Here is an 18,827-nt window from a genome sequence, read left to right as displayed (position 1 = left end):
GTAAGGAAGAATTGTATATATAACTGATGGAGAAGGGCACGGCAGCCCACTCCAGTGCTCTTGCCTGGAGAATCCCATGGACAGAGGAGCCTGGTGGGTACAGTCCACAGGGTCACAAAGAGCTGGACACGACTGAAGTGACTCGGCACGCATGCATATGTAACGGAATCACTTCGCCATGTAGCAGAAATTAACACCACATTGTAAATCAAGTTTACTCAATAAATTAAAAAAAAAAAATGCCTTGGGCCCAAAGCTGCTCACTAATGCGGCGCTGTGTCCTGACAGGTGGCGGCGATGGCTGAGGACGGGAATGAAGAGATCATGTTCATCTGTGAGTGTTCCGGGGCCTGGGGCCCACCTTCACCAGCAGGCAGAGTCACGTGCACGTCTGGTCTTTGTGTAGAGAAAAGCTGTCTCCTTTTAGATGGGATTTTCCCTGTTACTAAGAACCACGGTGTATGACACGAAATGTGCTACCAGGACTGATTTTAAAAGAATCTTCTTTCCCAGAACTCCCTGCAAAGGGCACTGGGGCAGGGGTGGCAGCAGACTCAGAAAGGTCATCCCGGGTTTTAGAAAGGTTTTTGACATGTTCAGTTTATGAGAAACAGGTTACGTTGGTAAATTTTCAGTTACTCTCATTTACGGAGACCCTGTCCTGCATCCCCATAGAGCTGACTTGGACAGCCTTGCCGTGTGCCGTGGAGCTGGGTTTTTCTCCTAGGGGCACGTGTCCTGTGTTGCTCACTTTTTGAACTTGTGGGGAGTGCTGTGGGTCACCCCCAGGCTGCAGGATGCTCTGTGGGCATCTCCCTCCCCTCTTGATGCCCCTCGCTGATGCCAGGATGTCTGTTTTCAGGGTGTGAGGACTGCAGCCAGTACCACGACTCTGAATGTCCTGAGCTGGGCCCAGTGGTCATGGTCAAAGACTCCTTCGTGTTAAGCAGGGCCAGGTGAGTGACCCCCTCCAGCTATCTTTACCATCCTGCCTGTCAAACAGGGTTGTCTGTTTGTCACCTGTAGCAAGAGCCTGGCCACCTCGGTGTCTACACAAAGGGAGGAGACAGCAAATGAGGAGAGGGACCGTCCTCTCGTTTGAGGCCATCCGAGATCTTCACCCACTGCAAGCTGGTTACCTGCCCCTGGGATGAGCCAGGGCGTGTCAAGGAGGCATCTGGGTTAATGTCTTTTATCTAGTTCCTGGTTCAGCTGGTGCGCTGAGTTGATTTATACACCAAACAACCACAGCCGAGGTTGTAGGTCTGCTCATTCAGTCTCCCCTGTGGTTCAAACCCAGGCTCGCTGTCTGACACATGCCTGGTTGGGGGCTGGAGCCGTGGGCAGTGAGTGCAGGTGGCCAGGCAAAGGGGGAATAGCTGCTGGATGAGCCCCTAGATCTGGAGCCGGGGCTCCGTGGCTCTGCCAGCCCACATTTCCCTGGGGTCGGGGGACCGTGTCCCCTATGGAGCCCCAGGTTGCAGCCCTGTTGCCACGTAGTAGCTGTTTGGACTTGGACGAGACGTGCCTCTCTTGCATCTCGGTTGTCTCATCTGTAAAGAGGAGAGGATGGCCCCTCGGACGTGGCTGTCATCACGACATCTGCTTTAGGAATGGGCTGGCACTCAAGCTGTCCTCTTATCACTGCTGTTCCTAGAAGCCTCCCAACTGGTTTGACTGTGACTTACCTGTGCAGAGCAAAGAGATTCCTATTTTGGCCCAGAGCACGGATCTGACCAGCTCTCTTCCAGACCCTTCAGTGGTTGCCCGTTGCCCACAAAGCTCCACTGGGAGTCATCGGTCCTTCCCGGATGGGTTCCTCGTCTCAACTGGCCTGCCGCTTCTGTGAGGGGTCCATGCACCACGCCAGAAGTGGGTTAGGCGTGCCCTGGTCTTGGCTCGCGTTAGGTCCCCACCTACATGCCTCCCTTCCTCTTCCCCCGGGATACACATGTCCTCTCCTTAACATTGCCTGAGTTGACTTAAAAAGGCCACATTCATGATGAACCCAGCCCAGCGCAGCCTCGCGGGAATCCCTCTTTGTGGACCTCCCTCCCTCTCTATGGGCCCACTTGGGTGGAGGGGGGGGGTGTGTGTGCGTGTGTGTGCGCATGCACACGCACATGCACGTGAGCATTAGCTCTGTCTCCTGGGTAGGGAGTATAAACACATCTTCCAAGTCAGTGCCTCTCCATCAGCTGCTCTGGGGCCAGCGGGAGCGACCTTCTCCATTGTCCTAACCCTCTGTCTCTGGTGGCACCCTGGCCAGTGGGCACTCGGGGCAGAGACTCTCTTGCTTTGTTTTATCTCTAGGTCATCCCTTCCCTCCAACCTGGAGATCAGACGCCTAGAAGACGGAGCTGAGGGGGTGTTTGCCGTGACCCAGCTCGTCAAGCGCACTCAGTTCGGCCCATTTGAGTCACGACGCGTCGCCAAATGGGAGAAGGAGTCTGCGTTTCCACTGAAGGTACACGCTGGGCTGGTGGGGGCTGCAGGATCCTTGTTTGTGACCTTCCTCGCGTGCAGGTGGGCGAGGGCGATGCTCACTGAACAGTTCAGTAATTTATAAACGTCATAGAGACAGCTCTAGGTGTTGCAGTCCTGCTGAATTTCCAAGACAGTGTTTCTTTTTATTTTGTTTTTAGTTTATTTTTATATCACAGGAGCATGAGTTAAGTTAGTATTTTGCAAAACTCAGAAGAGTGTATTTAAAACATAGGCAAGAGTGGACCTCCCCCCACCCCGCTGCCCACCAGTGCAGGCTATAGGAGGGGCTTTCTATGGAATTTGCAGGACCGCGTGGGGATTTCACACCTGCATGGAGTGTAGGGAACTTTGCAAGGCTCTTTCAAAAGGAAGGTGTTTTGTGTTGATAAGAGACCAGTGCAAAATTTGGCAGCTCTGAAAACACATCAGACAGGGAGGTGATGGCTTCTCTGTGATACTGAGAAAAAGGAAATGGAAGAAAATCACAGGGAGGACTTGATCACTTAAAGTGAGACCCCCAGACGTGCCGCGAGGCTGGGATTCTGAGTATGGGTCACAGCTCTGGCCCTAGGCCCAGAGGGCTCAGCCGCAGCCAGCCTTCAGAAACACCCATGAAATAAACTGAGAGGAACAGGCACTGGTCAGACAGCAGTGTGCCCCAGAGGGGAGCTTTCCTGGAGACCCTTAGCAGAGACCCAAGTGTTTTCGGACAGAGATGATCCAGCTGACCATGGGGACTCGACAGTCCTCGGAGAACTGAGTTTACAAGGCAGATTTCAGCATGGTGGAGAGAAAGGAAAGGGACTTGATTTGTTTACAAAGAAAGGAAAGAAAGAAAGGCTGTTTTATGTGCAGGAGTGATGTCAAGAGACCCAGGGCTGATGGGCGTAATCACTGTGGGCCCGTGGTTGGCCAAGGCCTCTTTGAAAAAGCCCTTTGTGCCTGTTTTGGTTTCTTTCGGTGACTAAAGATTCCGAAGGTCTGTGTCTGGTATTGAGTTGTTCCAGCACAGGCTCAGTGTTGGGTATCTGGGTGCTGGGGGCACCTTTATGCCCACAGAAGGAAGCTAAGGCCAACTGGGAGTAGCCCCTGTACCGACTGGGGGGCATTAGGCACCTGGTAACCCCCTCCACCTGCTCCCCTTCTCAGAGGGGGTTCTCTAGCTCTTAGCAGTGGGGAGCCCCTACAGGAAAAGCCAGAAGAAGAAGGAAATTTCTTTCTATAATGAGGAAGCAACAATTGCATCAGAAAATAGGGGTCAGGAGCCCCCTATTCCATGTGGTTACTTTGAACTTCAAAATATTCAAGCTTCTCCCCCTTGTCCCTGCCTGCATTCCATCTGTAAAGTGATAGTGCTGCGTTTTAGATGAGGGCACAGCTTATAAAGATCAAGGAATGGGACTTCATGGTCCAGTGGTTAAGACTCCGCAGTTCCACCGAAGGGTGCACAGGTCCAATCGCTGGTCTGGGAACTAAGATCCCGCATGCCACCTGGAATGGTCAAAAAGTCAATAAATAAACCAATAAATAACTAAAATTTTAAAAAAAGGATTGAGAAACTTTGCCAAAGTCATTGAACATACTTGTAAAAGAACTGGAAAAAGAACTCAGGTGACCTGATACACCTATCCAGGTATAGAGTTCAGGTGTTCCACTGACACCCTGGGCCAGGAGTAGAACTCAGGTGTCTTCATGCCCACTTGAAAACTGACTAGAGCTGTGTGTCCAGGTTCTACACCTGGACCACAGGTAGACCTTAGGTGTCCTCATTCCCAGCAGGACCATGTGTAGCACTCAGGGCTCCTAAGAACTCCTGACCTGGGAGTAGAGCTCAGGCTTCCTTGTGCATCCTGGAACAAGAGCAGAGCACACGTGACCAGGTACCTGCCTGGACCACAGGTGGAGATGAGGCATCCCAGTACCCACCTGAGAACTCAGGCCTCCTGTGACACCTGACCTAATTTAGCTGTGCCTCCTGCTTCCCCTTTGCCTGTGACCAGCCTGACCTGTTTCGGGGGTCTTCCCCTGCCCTCCCATCAGTGTGGTCACCCATCAATGTAGATCAGGCCCGTGGCCACTGACTGATGGGGCAGTGTCTAGACGGGTCACTTAGTAGCCCCATGTGTGCATGGATGCACACACACACACCTGTGTGCACGCTAACACACACTGGTGGATAACCAGCCGCCCCCCGGCCCTGCGGTGGTCTGCGCTCCCCCCACCTCCAGGTGTTCCAGAAGGATGGGCACCCCGTGTGCTTCGACACCTCCAACGAGGACGACTGCAACTGGATGATGCTGGTGCGGCCGGCAGCGGAGCCGGGACACCAGAACCTGACGGCCTTCCAGCATGGCAGCGACGTGTACTTCACCACCTCCCGGGACATCCCTCCGGGCACCGAGCTGCGTGTGTGGTACGCAGCCTTCTACGCCAAGAGGATGGACAAGCCCATGCTGAGGCAGGCCTGCCCCGGGCTCCAGGGTATGTGCTGACCCCTGCCTTACACAGCAGCCTAATGTTAGTGGGAGGCGTCTGGCTGGGCAGGCCTGCGGGGGTGGGGAATGTGGCTGGGTTGGTTGGTCTGCATGTTGATTGCCCAGCCTGAGAGGCTGTTAGAAGAGCTCGCCCCAGGGCAGGCTTGCTGGCGGCAGCTCCATTCCCAGCTCGGTCCTGTGGCTTCCCACATCACTCACCTGCCCGTCCTCTGGGGTCAGGTTATGGTCCCAGGGTTTGGGCAGAGGGCATGGAGCACAGAGAGGTTAAGAAACCTTCCTTGAGTCACAGAGCAGAGAGTGAAGGAATCAGGATTTGAACCGTTGGGGTGTGTGTGTGTGTACACATCCATGAATGTGTACATGCATGTGTATGTGTGTGGGTTGGGTCAGAGAAAGACCTAGTGGACATCTGTGATTCACCTGCATCGTGTGTGTGTGTGTGTGTGTGTGTGTGTGTGTGTGTGTGTGTGTATACACATCCATGGATGTGTACATGCATGTGTATGTGGGTGGGTGGGGTCAGAGAAAGACCTAGTGGACACCTGTGATTCACCTGTATCGTACCGGAGAAGCAAATCGATGCAGGGCTTGCCACCCCGAACTGGGGCATCTGACCTTGTGAGGGGGCCGGTGGACTTAAGTCTTTTGCACCCCCATTGTAGGTCCTTTGGTTGCATGTCCTCCCCACCTGACCTTGTGGATGGCCTGCATGTGGGGCTGTGACCTGGGTGAATGGGATTTCACACACCCCACTTGGGACTGCCTGGGGCAGACACGCTCGTGGCTGCCTCTAAGATGAATTCCTCTTGGGGAGAAGCAGACACTGGCTTTCCTCCTGACCCCAAACCACAGGATTCTGACAAGGAAATGATCTCTTGTTTTGAGCACTGTGGGTTACAGATGGCTCAGTAGGGCAAGAGGAGTTACAGGTTTGGGGTGCTCTGGGCTGTCCCATGACCCCTCCATCGTAGCTGAGGTTTGGGAGCCACTCCAGGTGGGCTTGCCCAGCGGTATCAAGGAGGGATACTGGAGGTCCGTGAGGTGGCCCATATGGTTTGTCAGAGCACCACAGACCAGGGCTTAAATGAGAGAAATACACTATCTCACAGTCTGAAAGCCTGAAGTCCAGGATCTAGCTGTGGGTAGGGCTGGTTCCTCCCGAGGTTGGGAGGGAGGGTCCTTTCCGGGCCCCTGTTCCAGCTCTGGTGTTGCTGATGGCCTTTGGCGATCCTTGGCTGGTCGCTGCATCATCTTGTCCCTTCAAGGATCTCTCCCTGGGTCTCTGGATCCTCTCCCTATGAGGATACCAGTCAGTGGATTTAGGACCACCCGAATCCAGTCTCACCAGCCTTGCCTTGGTTACTTCTTCAAAGCTCCTACCCAGAGTCTCTGGGTAGATGTGAATTTCCAGAGCATTTCTTCAGTGACTATAGGCTGGGTGCGGGTGGCAGTGTGCTGAGCTTCTGGGGGGGTCCCCCAGGAAAGACAGACGGCTGCACATGGGGCCTGATGGCAGCAGAGGGTTTACATCTTCCCAGGGATACTGCAGAGGGACACTGGCCTTGATGGGCCTTTATTTTGATAGGAAAGGGGACAGAAGGAATTTGGAGAGACCCTTGGTTTTTCACCAGACTGCTCCTAGACCCACCCTCTGGATTTGCTAAAACTGGGTACCTGGCCCTGCCCCTCAGAGGCACCCGCAGTGGGTGGGATGAAGCCAGCTCCCCCACTGCTTCCAGGCTCACCAGCATCTTACTGACCTGGTTTCCTCGTGTCCTGGATTCCGTATTCCATGTGACCATCCTAGACTGCACGTCAGGGTTTGGTTGTTAGGGTCTGACCTTATCTGTTGTGTGTGGCACATGCCTCATGACTCTCAAGGTCAAAGCCGGCACAGAGGTTATCTCCCCATATTGGAGTTTCTCCTTCATGGATCACAGACTTGTCAGTGCAAAGGAGCACATGTAATTCATTGGAGCTATGAGCCATGCTGGGCAGGGCCACCCAAGACGGATGGGTTATAGTAAAGAGTTCTGACAGAAACGTGATCCACTGGAGGAGGGAATGGCAAACCACTCCAGTATTCTTGGCGCGAGAACCCTATGAACAGTATGGAAAGGCAAAAGGATATGACACTGGAAGATGAGACCCCAGGTCGGAACGTGTCCAGTATGGTACTGGGAAAGAGTGGAGGGCAATTACTAATAGCTCTAGAAAGAATGAAGTGGCTAGGCCAAGTGGAAATAACACTCAGCTGTGGATATGTCTCATGGTGAAAGTAAAGTCCAGTGCTGTAAAGAACAATATTGCATAGGAACCTGAAATGTTAGAGCCATCAGTTCAGTTCAGTTCAGTCGCTCAGTTGTGTCTGACTCTTTGCGATCCCATGAACCGCAGCACGCCAGGCCTCCCTGTCCATCACCAACTCCCGGAGTTCACTCAGACTCACGTCCATCGAGTTGGTGATGCCATCCAACCATCTCTTCCTCTGTCGTCCCCTTCTCCTCCTGCCCCCAATCCCTCCCAGCATCAGAGTCTTTTCCAATGAGTCAACTCTTTGCATGAGGTGGCCAAAGTACTGGAGCTTCAGCTTTAGCATCATTCCTTCCAAAGAACACCCAGGACTGATCTCCTTCAGAATGGACTGGTTGGATCTCCTTGCAGTCCCAGGGACTCTCAAGAGTCTTCTCCAACACCACAGTTCAAAAGCATCAATTCTTCAGCAGTCAGCTTTCTTTACAGTCCAACTCTCACATCCATACATCACCACTGGAAAAACCATAGCCTTGACTAGATGGACCTTTGTTGGCAAAGTAATGTCTCTGCTTTTGAATATACTGTCTAGGTTGGTCATAACTTTCCTTCCAAGGAGTAAGCATCTTTTCACTTCATGGCTGCAGTCACCATCTGCAGTGATTTTGGAGCCCAAGAAAATAAAGTCTGACACTGTTTCCACTGTTGCCCCATCTATTTCCCATGAAGTGATGGAACCAGATGCCATGATCTTCGTTTTCTGAATGTTGAGCTTTAAGCCAGCTTTTTCACTCTCCTCTTTCACTCTCATCAAGAGGCTCTTTAGTTCCTCTTCACTTTCTGCCATAAGGATGGTGTCTTCTGCATATCTGAGGTTATTGATATTTCTCCCAGCAATCTTGATTCCAGCTTATGCTTCTTCCATCCCAGCATTTCTCATGATGTACTCTGCATATAAGTTAAATAAGCAGGGTGACAATATACAGCCTTGACGTACTCCTTTTCCTATTTGGACCAGTCTGTTGTTCCATGTCCAGTTCTAACTGTTGCTTCCTGACCTGCATATAGGTTTCTCAAGAGGCAGGTCAGGTGGTCTGGTATTCCCATCTCTTGAAGAATTTTCCACAGTTTATTGTGATCCACACAGTCAAAGGCTTTGGCATCATCAATAAAGCAGAAATAGATGTTTTTCTGGAATGCTCTTGCTTTTTCGATGATCCAGTGGATGTTGGCAATTTGATCTCTGGTTCCTCTGCCTTTTCTAAAACCAGCTTGAACATCTGGAAGTTCACGGTTCACGTATTGCTGAAGCCTGGCTTGGAGAATTTTGAGCATTACTTTACTAGTGTGTGAGATGAGTGCAATTGTGCGGTAGTTTGAGCATTCTTTGGTATTGCCTTTTTTGGGATTGGAATGAAAACTGACCTTTTCCAGTCCTGTGGCCACTGCTGAGTTTTCCAAATTTCTGGCATATTGAGTGCAGCACTTTCACAGCATCATCTCTTAGGATTTGAAATAGCTCAACTGGACTTCCATCACCTCCACTAGCTTTGTTCATAGCAATGCTTTCTAAGGCCCGCTTGACTTCACATTCGAGGATGTCTGGCTCTAGGTGAGTGATCCTACCATCATGTCCTGAAGATCTTTTTTGTATAGTTCCTCTGTGTATTCTTGCCACCTCTTCTTAATATCCATGGATAAATGTAAATTAGATGTGGTCAAACAGGAGATGGCAACAGTGATCATTAACATCTTTGGAATCAGTAAAACTGAAATGGATGGGAATTGGTGAATTTAATTCAGATGACCATTATATATATCTACTGCTGTGGGCAACAGTCTCTTAGAAGAAGTGGAGTAGCCTTCATAATCAACAAGAGTCTGAAATGCAGTACTTGGGTGTAGTCGCAAAAACTACAGAATGATCTCTATTCATTTCCATGGCAAACCATTCAGTATCAAAGTAATCCAAGTCTATGCCCCAACCACTAATGCTGAAGAAGCTGAACGGTTCTATGGAGACCTACAATGTCTTCTAGAACTAACACCAAAAAAAAGGGTACCTTTTTCATCATAGAGGATTGGAATGCCGAAGTAGGAAGTCATGAGATACCTGGAGCACAGGGAAATTTGGCCTTGGAAGAATATAAAATGAAGCAGGGCAAAGGCTAACAGAGTTTTGCCAAGAGAACACACTGGTCATAGGAAACACCCTTTTCCAACAACACAAGAGACAGTTCTAAACATAGACAATACCAAATGGTCAATGCCAAAGTCAGATTGATTATGTTCTTTGCCTCCAAAGATGGAGAAGCTTTATACAGTCAGCAAAACAAGACCAGGAGCTGACTGTGGCTCAGATCATGAGCTCCTTACTGCAAAATTCAGGTTTAAAGTGAAGAAAGTAGGGAAAACCACTAGACCTTTCAGATATGACCTAAATTAAATCTCTCATGATTATACAGTAGAAGTGACAAATGGATTCATGGGATTAGATCTGGTAGATGGAGTGCCAGTGCTAGTGAAGAACTGTGGACAGAGGTTCGTAACACTGTACAGGAGGCAGTGACCAAAACCATCCCCAAGAAAAAGAAATGCAAGAAGGCCAGGTGGTTGTCTGAAGAGCCTTTACAAGTAGCTGAGAAAAGAGAAGCAAAAAGCAAGGGAGAAAGGGAAAGATATACCCAACTGAATGCAGAGTTCCAGAGAATAGCAAGGAGAGGTAAGGAGGCCTTCTTAAATGAACAGTGCAGAGAAGTAGTAGTAAATAATAGAATGGGACAGACTAGAGATTTCTTTAAGAAAACTGGAGAGATCAAGGGAATAGTTCATGCAAAGATGGGAAACATAAAGGACAGAAATACTGAGGACCTTACAGAAGCAGAAGAGATTAAGAAGAGGTGGCAAAAATACACTCAAGAACTGTACAAAAAAGGTCTTAATGACCCAGATAACCATGATGGTATGGTCACTTACCTAGAGCCAGACATACTGGAGTGTGAAGTCAAGTGGGCCTTAGGAAGCATGACTACAAACAAAGCTAGTGTGGGTGATGGAATTCCAGCTGAGCTATTTCAAACCCTAAAAGATGACGCTGTGAAAGTGCTGGACTCAATATGCCAGCAAATTTGGAAAACTCAGCAGTGGCCACAGAACTGGAAGAGGTCAGTTTTCATTCCAATCCCAAAGAAGGGTGGTGCCAAAGAATGTTCTAACTACCGCACAATTGCACTAATTTCACATGCTAGCAAATACTGCTCAAATTCCTTCAAGCTAAGCTTCAGCATTACATGAACCAAGAACTTCCAGATGTACAAGCTGGATTTAGAAAAGGCAGAGGAACCAGAGATCAAATTGCCAATATATGCTGGATCATAGGAAAAGGAAGGGAATTCCAGAAAAACATCTGCTTCTGCTTCATTGACTGTGCTCAAGCCTTTGACTGTGTGGATCACAGTAAACTGGAAAATTCCTCAAGAAATGGGAATACCAGACCCCCTTACCTGTCTCCTGAGAAACCTGTATGCAGGTCAAGAAGCAGCAGTTAGAACCAGACATGAAATAACAAATAGGTTCAAAATTGGGAAACAAGTGTGACAAGGCTGTATATTGTCACCCTGCTTATTTAACTTCTGTGCAGAATGCATCATGTGAAATGGCGGGCTGGATGAAGCACAAGCTGGAATCAAGATTGCCGGGAGAAATATCAACAACCATAGATATGCAGATGATACCACTCTAATGGCAGAAAGTGAAGAGGAACTAAAGAGCCTCTTGGTGAAGTTGAACGGGGAGAATGAAAAAGCTGGCTTAAAATTCAACATTCAAAAGACTTAAGATCATGACATTTGGTCCCATCACTTCCTGGCAAATAGAAATGGGAAATGTGGAAGCAGTGACAGATTTTATATTTTGGGGCTCTAAAATCACTGCAGATGGTGATTGCAGCCATGAAATTAAAAGGTGCTTGCTCCTTGGAAGAAAGCTATGACAAACCTAGACAGCGTATTAATAAGCAGAGACATCACTTTACTGACGAAGGTCTGTATGGTCAAAGCTATGGTATTTGCAGCCTGGATGTGAGAGTTGAACCATAAAGAAGACTGAGTGCCGAAGAATTGATGCTTTAAAACTATGCTGCTGGAGAAGACTCTTGAGAGTCCCTTGGACTGCAAGGAGATCAAATCAGTCAATCCTGAAGAAAATCAGCCCTGTATATTCATTGGAAGGAGTGATGCTGAAGCTGAAGCCCCAGTACTTTGACCACCTGATGCAGAGAATCACCTCATTGGGAAAAATGCTGATACTGGAAAAGATTGAGGGCAAAAGGAGAAGAGGGCGGCAGAGGATGAGATGGGTAGGTAGTATCACTGACTCAATGGACATGAATTTGAGCAAATTCCAGGAGACAGTGAAGGACACGGAAGCCTGACGTGCTGCAGTCCATGGGGTTGCAAAGAGTCAGACCCAACTTAGCAACTGAACAACAACAATCCGAGTGACAGTTGTCCTGTTGGCTTTTTTTTTTTAACCTGTAGGAGAGCTCCTTAATCAGGGCTGAGTTTGATAGAACAGATCTTAATGAAATCACCCTCGAACCGTGTCGTCCAGACCATCTGCCTCCCCACCCTGCCCTACTACTCTCGTTCAGGAACAGCAGGGTAGCCATGACTCCACCTCTGGGCTTCTAAGAACATTGGGCGCTGTTAATAATTAACAGATTTTATGCCTGTTTGCAGTTGGCCAGAATAGATATTGAAATACGGAAGGAAGTATTTCTCCTTCCACCTGAAGGAGCGGTGACACACACTTCTTTCAAAACTTAATCTATAAATTTTTTTCTCTGGTATTGGATTTACTTTCCTAATCACATGTTTTCACTGAATGTCCATGAAGGTTAATTTCTCTTCTTTACACACATCTGGGCCCGTTGGCCGAGGAAGGAGGTGGCCCAGGAAGCCTCGCGGTCTCAGCCAGCAGGCGTGTAGGGTTTAGAGTCAGCTGTCAGCGTCAGATTTTCAAAATCACTTTCCTAGTGAAAGAGATGAGCTATAAGTACATTTCCTAACACTTGAGGAACTTCTTGATTACATATTAACATCACCATCTTAACGATTTATGGCATTTTTGCGTGGCATTTTCTATCAGTTTTTAAAAACCAGCACAGTGGGCATATAGTTTTCAAACGATAAAATAGTGATTTTAGTGGGCAGTATCAGCGTTTGAACAAATGTCCACAGTTGCGTGAGCTCCATCGCAATCAAGATAGAGAATGGTCTGGGACTTTCCTGATGGTCCAGCAGTTAAGCTTCCTTGCTTCCAGTGCAGGGGGCCTGGGTTCGATCCCAGGAAACTAGATCCCACATGCTGCAATTAAAAGTTTGCATGCCACAACTGAAGATCCCGCATGCCGCAACTAAGACCTGGCACAGCCAAAGAAATTAAAAGATAAACATTCAAACTTATTTTTTTTTTTGAAGATATAGAATGTTCTCATCACCCCAGAAGGTTCCCTTGTATAACTCTGTACCCCATCCCCTGGTGACCAGCATGCATCCTCTGTCCTTGTACTTACGCCATTTCTCTTCCATTGTTTAAGCAGCCGTGCGTTTCTGCGTGGCTGAGGTCCTGCCCAGCATGCTGACACACTGCGTGCTTGATCTTCATCACTTGTTTTGGTGACTGTCTGCTGGGAGCCTTCCGTGTCATCACTGCCTCTCCCCCACAGCACCGTTTCATTTTGCATAGATGCGTCTCTCTTACTGGATGTGTGTGATTGTGATCAGGAGTTGCCTCTTGACCTTCGGCTAATTTTTTTTTTTTCTTAGAATTTTTACCTTTTAAGATAGTTTTTGTGAAATAGAACACTGCCCTCAGTGAGAGGACAGCAGTCATGACTGGTTCTTCTAGTTGGTCCTGTCAGCCCCACTTCTGGACATCAGGCTAAAGAGAAAGGTTTCCTGCCCCAGGTCAGATCAGCGTGAATTCCACCCCTGGGCGGGGACCTCGTGGTGCAGTGACCGCAACTCATTTGGTTTAGAAGGAGCTGCCCATTCACCCCTTCCCAGCCTCCTCCTCTGAAACTCTCCTGTGCAAGAGTACTCTGCCCTCTTTAGACCATGTGTGTTGGGGAAGGTGAGTGAGATACGGGATTTTGGTTTCAGTTGTCCCCATCTTTTCCTGATGCTCTTCCACGGATTCCCCAGAGAGCAGGTGCGGGCGAGAGCAGAGGCTGAGCCGGAGGGCACGTCCTGAGCCCATACCCTGCTTCCATGCTGCCCGCGGCTCCGCTCTTTCTGTTCCAGTTTTGGTATAACTGAAAATTCCACATCCACTTACATTTCTAATCTCTTGTTATCTGACGAAGACTCAGAAAATGCAGGCAAATATTTGTAGCAGTGGTCTCCATTTTTCCTTCCATCTTTTGCAGCCTTATTGCTGATTTTTGATACAGAAAGAGGTGTGCTTTTTCCTAGTAACAGTCCTGGAGGGTCTTGCTTTGTGGGTGGCCCCAGCGTGTTTTGGTGGGTGTTGTGATGGGTCCTGAGTGTCAACACAAGCTGCACAGAGACAGGAGTGGAGGTGGTGATAGCTGGTGGCCCCTGTCCAGCCCTGACAGGCTGCCACGTGGGGTTTAGAGAAATCAGTCTCCTGCGCCAGGATATCATGAACATACATTCGCTTGGAACATCCCTGTTACAGAATCCAAGCTCATACTGCTCACTGCATGAGCAGCCAGTCAATCGAGAGACAGCTGTTGGAGCAGGAATAGCCACTTTATTTGGAAAGCCAGTGGGTTAAGAAGATAGTGGACCAGTGTCCCAAAGAACCATCTTCTCTGAGTTAGAATTCAGGCTTTTTTTGTACTAAAAGGGAAGGGAATGAAGGCAAGCATTTCCTGGCTCCAGTCAGCCTCCAGAGGGGATGTGTTAATTTCTTCCTTGCTGCAGCCATTCACAGGCGAGCTGGTCAGGATGTTTCCTGTGAGCTAGACAAAGGTATTTCAGCTTAATGTTCATTACCTGAGAGGCAGGGTTCCCGGGGATGGGCCATGATGTGTAATTTAAGCTTGTAGGCAACATCCCTTTAGTGATTAACTTGTGGGTGCTTTTATGCTAAGTCGCTTTAGTCATGTCTGACTGTGCAACCCAGTGGACTGCAGCCCCCAGGCTCCTCTGTCCATGGGATTTTCCAGGCAAGAATACTGGAGTGGGTTGCCATTTCCTACTCCAGGGTATCTTCCTGACCCAGGGATCGGACCCATGTCTCTTCACGTCTCCTGCATTGCGGGCGGATTCTTGACCACTAGTACCACCTGTAATAGAAAACAAAGGTTCTTCTCGATTATATCCCTAACTCAGGACTCACAAGAGCATCAGTAATTTTTTTTTAAAGAATCTACACAGCCAGGATCTCCCTCTGTGTTCCATGGACCCTGGTCATCCTCCTCCGCCCCAGACTCCGGTGGGGGTACCAGGAGGGCTAGAGGCACTGCCCCCCAGAGCAAGCACCTGCCCCGGGGTGGCTATTTAAACCTAAATTCAAATGCAGTAAAAGCAGAAGTCCAGTTCCTCAGAGGCACTAGGCACACGTGGCTGCCATCTGGAAGGCAGTTACAGAACATTTCTGTCATTGCAAAAGTTTTGTTGACAGTGCTTGGGCAGGAGCAATGGCGAAACTGAGCTCAGGGCATGGGCCCTGACTGTCGTGGCTTCGCCCCTTGTCACGTGAGCCAGTGAGAGAGTGGAGAATTCGCTGTGGGCTCTAGGATGCCTTTTTCCCTTGAAGTCATCAGTGTGTGTGGAGGGGTGTGCGTCTGTTCCCACTGGACTGGCTTCTGTGAAGAGGACACATTTCCTTGACTGGTGCCAGCCCTGTGTCAGACTGGTTCCAGTTCTCCGTGCCCGGTTTCCTCATCTGTGAAATGGGGATGCTCACGGGCATGAATGAGTCCCTGTGGGTTAAACTCTGAGAACAGTGTTTGGAGGGTTGGATTTGCTCCCGAGAGATGGCAGTTGTCAGCACTGTCATTGTCACCTCCTATGGGGCAGGCGCGCCCTCCACTGGGCTGGGCAGCACAGAGAGGAGCTTCTGGACCTTCTCCCCCACCCTGTCTTTTGAAGCCGCAGGCGCCCCAGAGAACAGCACCCCGGTGGAGGCAGAGCCCAGCCAGTGGGTGTGCAAGGTGTGTTCAGCCACCTTCCTGGAGCTGCAGCTGCTGAATGGTAAGGGCCAGGCGCCTGCTGGGCCAGACGCCAGGGAGTCCCCGGCTGCATTCACCCAGATGCGCACTGTCACTTCCATCAGGGAGGATGTCAGGATTCCCCTGGCTTCACTCCTGGCCTGTGTCTCGCAGGCCTCCTCCCAGGGATCTGTGCTTTGGCTTGAAGTCCTCTGCGTGTCTGGCGCTGAGGGATCTTGTTTTCTTTTCGCCAGCTCAGCAGAGTAGTTCAGTTGGGGAGGAGGGTAGTGGGGGCTGTCTCTGTTTTTGTGGCCTGAGTGTTTTCAAACTGGTGGATTCATCATAAGCGTCTTCTGCAGAGCACCTGTTGGGCCACTTGGAGCAATCCAAGAGCGGCGCCCCAGCCGGCCAGCAGGAGTCGGCCCCGGAGAAGGAAGCAGATGTGCCCCGGGGGGAACCTGCTGAGGTTCCCAAGACTGTCAGTGCCACCAAAGAGCAGAAGAAAAAGCCTCGAAGGGGAAGAAAACCCAAAACCTCCAAACCAGAGCAGCCTCTAGCCATTGTTGAAGGCAAGGAGCCAGCAGGTGAGGGCGGTCCTGGGGGAGGAGCCAGCTTGGGGGCGTGGTCCTGGGGAGGAGACATCTTGGGGCGTGGTCCTGGGGGAGGAGTGATGATAGCAGGGAGGGGCCTGAGGCCATATTGCCTTCTTGCCAGGCAGGAAAACTTGGTCCAGAGTCTTCATGGGGATGCTGTCTAAGCCCTGCTCTTGCTGTGAACCAGCTCTTTCGAGTACAGCTTACTCCCAGTGCGGTTGGTAGAATGCGTGGGCTGTGAACTTTGATAGGCGGGTTTGCCAGTGTAGGCGGTTGTCTGGACAGAACATTTCGATCTCCTCAGCCACCCATCCCGGGAGCTCTGTGCTCAGCATCTTCCAGGCCACATGTGGAAAAGACTCGCCCACGTTGGGCTTCCTTCGTTGCCGAGCCATGTCGGTCCATCCTGTGGGTGCTCCAGCGTCTGCTCCCTGTCTCCCGTGAACAGGCATGCAGCTGCGCTCTGGGCCATGGCTAAAGGTGTTACTCTGACTCTATAGTAGCCTCAGTTGAGTTTGGAGGAAACTGGGTCTCTCGGGTGAGGGGTCCCCACGAGGCCATGTCCCCTCAGCCCTCATGGCCTCACCAGAAGTGCCACCAGATTCCTGGCGGGTCTGGCATGTAAGGACCAGACTTGATGCTCAGACACTCGTGAGTCCCCTCACTGCCGTCCTCATTGACCACCCACTGGGCAGTTTTTCTTCTTGCTGTCTGCTGTAGCCTAGGATTTCTTTGTGAGTGACAAGAAGTTCTTGTTCTCTCTCAGAATTAAAGAGAATTCAGAGGAGCAGCCCTCAGATAATATTCTCAGGAGAAATGGTTTAAGCTTCCCCTGGACAGTCTCCATACTTCTCTATAAGAAGAAAAGACAGAAAGAAGTGAAAAGCTTATTAAGTGATTATTTCACTAATCATTAGTTGCATTAGGAAGACACATCATAGTAGGTGAAGTAGATAAATCTTTTTGTGTAATCTTCCCATATTTCATTTGTCTAGAGGGTCAGTCCTGGGTGCCTATTACTGTGGCCATTTGATATTTAGCTCTTACAGAAAATGATTATTTGCTTTTGAACATACGGTGACTTGTGTAATTACAGAAATTAATATTCCTAAATCTTTGTCAGGATGAATTTAATAAGTCATAAGACCTACTATATATCAAAGTGTTTCGTTTTAGGTGGTATGAAAAGGGATTGAAATAGAGTCATGACTCCTGTGGTTTTAAAAAGAATCACAGATTCCAACTCCAGTTTTGAGTTAAGAATAACATTTTGCTCTTTTCAATCTGCAGGCAAAGGTGTGGATTCTAAAGTATTGCTGTTTTTTTTCCTCTGTCAATCTTGTGACCCGTGTCTACGGCATCGGCCTAGCTGCGGCCCCTTGGGCCTGTCGTCTGGGTTCAGCTGTGTTCTGTCCACGGCTCCGGCAGTGACACAGCTTGTCTCATCCCCTCCTTGCAGAGCAAGTGACTGAGATCATGACTGAGGTCGAGCCTGTGACTGCGACGCCAGACGAGCGGATCATGGAGCTTGTTCTGGGAAAGCTGGCTGCCACCCCCAGCGACACCAGCTCAGTGCCAAAGTAAGTCCCAGCATGGCACTCGGCCTGGCTTCACGGGCAACAGTATGTGGCGGCTAATCCATTTCAGAGGGAAAGCCTGACAAGAGGGAATGGTTTACTTCTTATGGGAAATGCACGTGTATGGGGAGCAGCAGGAATGTCCTGGAGCTCAGGGAGTTAATAGTGCAGCTTCTGTGAAAATAGATGAAAAAGCCTTTTTATTGTAGTAAAATACACATAGTATACAATTTATCATCTTAGCCATTTTTAAGTGTATGGTTCAGTGGTTTCAAATACATTCACGTCTTTGTGCAACCTTCCATCCATCTCCAGAATTTTTTCATCTTCCCCAAGATGAAACTCCATCCTTATGAAATACTAACTCCCCATCTCCCCCTCTCCAGCCCCTGGCACCCACTATTCTGCTTTCTGTCTCTGCGAAGACCTTACAGGAGGTACTTGTGTCTCTCAGGACCTCGTATAAATGGATCACACATGTTTGTCCTTTTGTGACTGGTTTACTTCACTTAGCATAATGCCCTCGAGGTCCATCCATGTTGCAGCAGGTATTGGAGTGTCCTTCTGGTTTAAGTCGGAATACTACTCCATCATGCGGGAGGACCACACTTGGTTCATCCACTCCTCCACCGGCTGATACTTGTGTTGTGCCTAACAAGGCTGCTATGATGGAACAGTTTGTATCTGAACTTCTGTAAATCTAATATTCTGCATTTCTCTTTTTATGAATGAGGAAAATGTTTATATTTTAGCTATTATTCTTGGTAATTTTTTGCCCTGAAGTTGAATAAGCCTGTGACAGTTTTTCAGGTCCTTTTTGGAGTGCAGCCTTCAGTATCAAAGCATGCCTGGTCCTAGACAGTCCAGGAAGCTGTGCAAAAACAGAGCAGAGCAGAGCAGTATCAGAAATGGTGAGCGTGACCTACTTATTCATGCTCCATCTTACTGCCCAGAGGATTTCAGTAACTTACTGTTAGAAACACATTTAATAGGGAGAAGTTTGAAAAAATCAGGTTCAGGGAAGATATGAAACAGGGTAGAGGCAAGTGAAGAAAGCAGAAGAGATGGGGTCACTCTGGCCAACACACTAACTGAGGTCCAGGCTTCTGGTGACCAGAGTTAACGCCGAAGGAGATGAGTGGCTGGAGTGGCAAAAGTTGAGTGATGCCACTGAACATTCAGGGTGTCTGCCTTCCAGAGACATTCAGGGTGTCTCTCTTATCCAGAAGCCCCAAAGCTG

At 49.3% G+C, this 18,827-nt stretch overlaps 1 protein-coding gene across 1 annotated transcript in view; it reads left to right on the top strand.

The window, feature by feature from the left end:
• Positions 1 to 297: 297 nt before the first annotated feature.
• Positions 298 to 18,827, top strand: part of PRDM15 (PR/SET domain 15) — a 46,790-nt gene continuing 28,260 nt past the window's right edge. Inside the window, exons 1-7 of the mRNA XM_052638032.1 lie at positions 298 to 334; positions 863 to 956; positions 2,314 to 2,467; positions 4,716 to 4,968; positions 15,359 to 15,460; positions 15,777 to 16,001; positions 17,470 to 17,590. Coding sequence (XP_052493992.1) covers positions 298 to 334; positions 863 to 956; positions 2,314 to 2,467; positions 4,716 to 4,968; positions 15,359 to 15,460; positions 15,777 to 16,001; positions 17,470 to 17,590 — 986 coding nt within the window. The remainder of the gene's footprint in view (positions 335 to 862; positions 957 to 2,313; positions 2,468 to 4,715; positions 4,969 to 15,358; positions 15,461 to 15,776; positions 16,002 to 17,469; positions 17,591 to 18,827) is intronic.

This window comes from Budorcas taxicolor, chromosome 1 (assembly GCF_023091745.1).
Source record: "Budorcas taxicolor isolate Tak-1 chromosome 1, Takin1.1, whole genome shotgun sequence".
Classification (NCBI taxonomy): Eukaryota; Metazoa; Chordata; class Mammalia; order Artiodactyla; family Bovidae; genus Budorcas; species Budorcas taxicolor.
The sequence above is the reverse complement of the archived record's forward strand: the minus strand, read 5'-3'. Positions and strand labels throughout refer to the sequence as shown.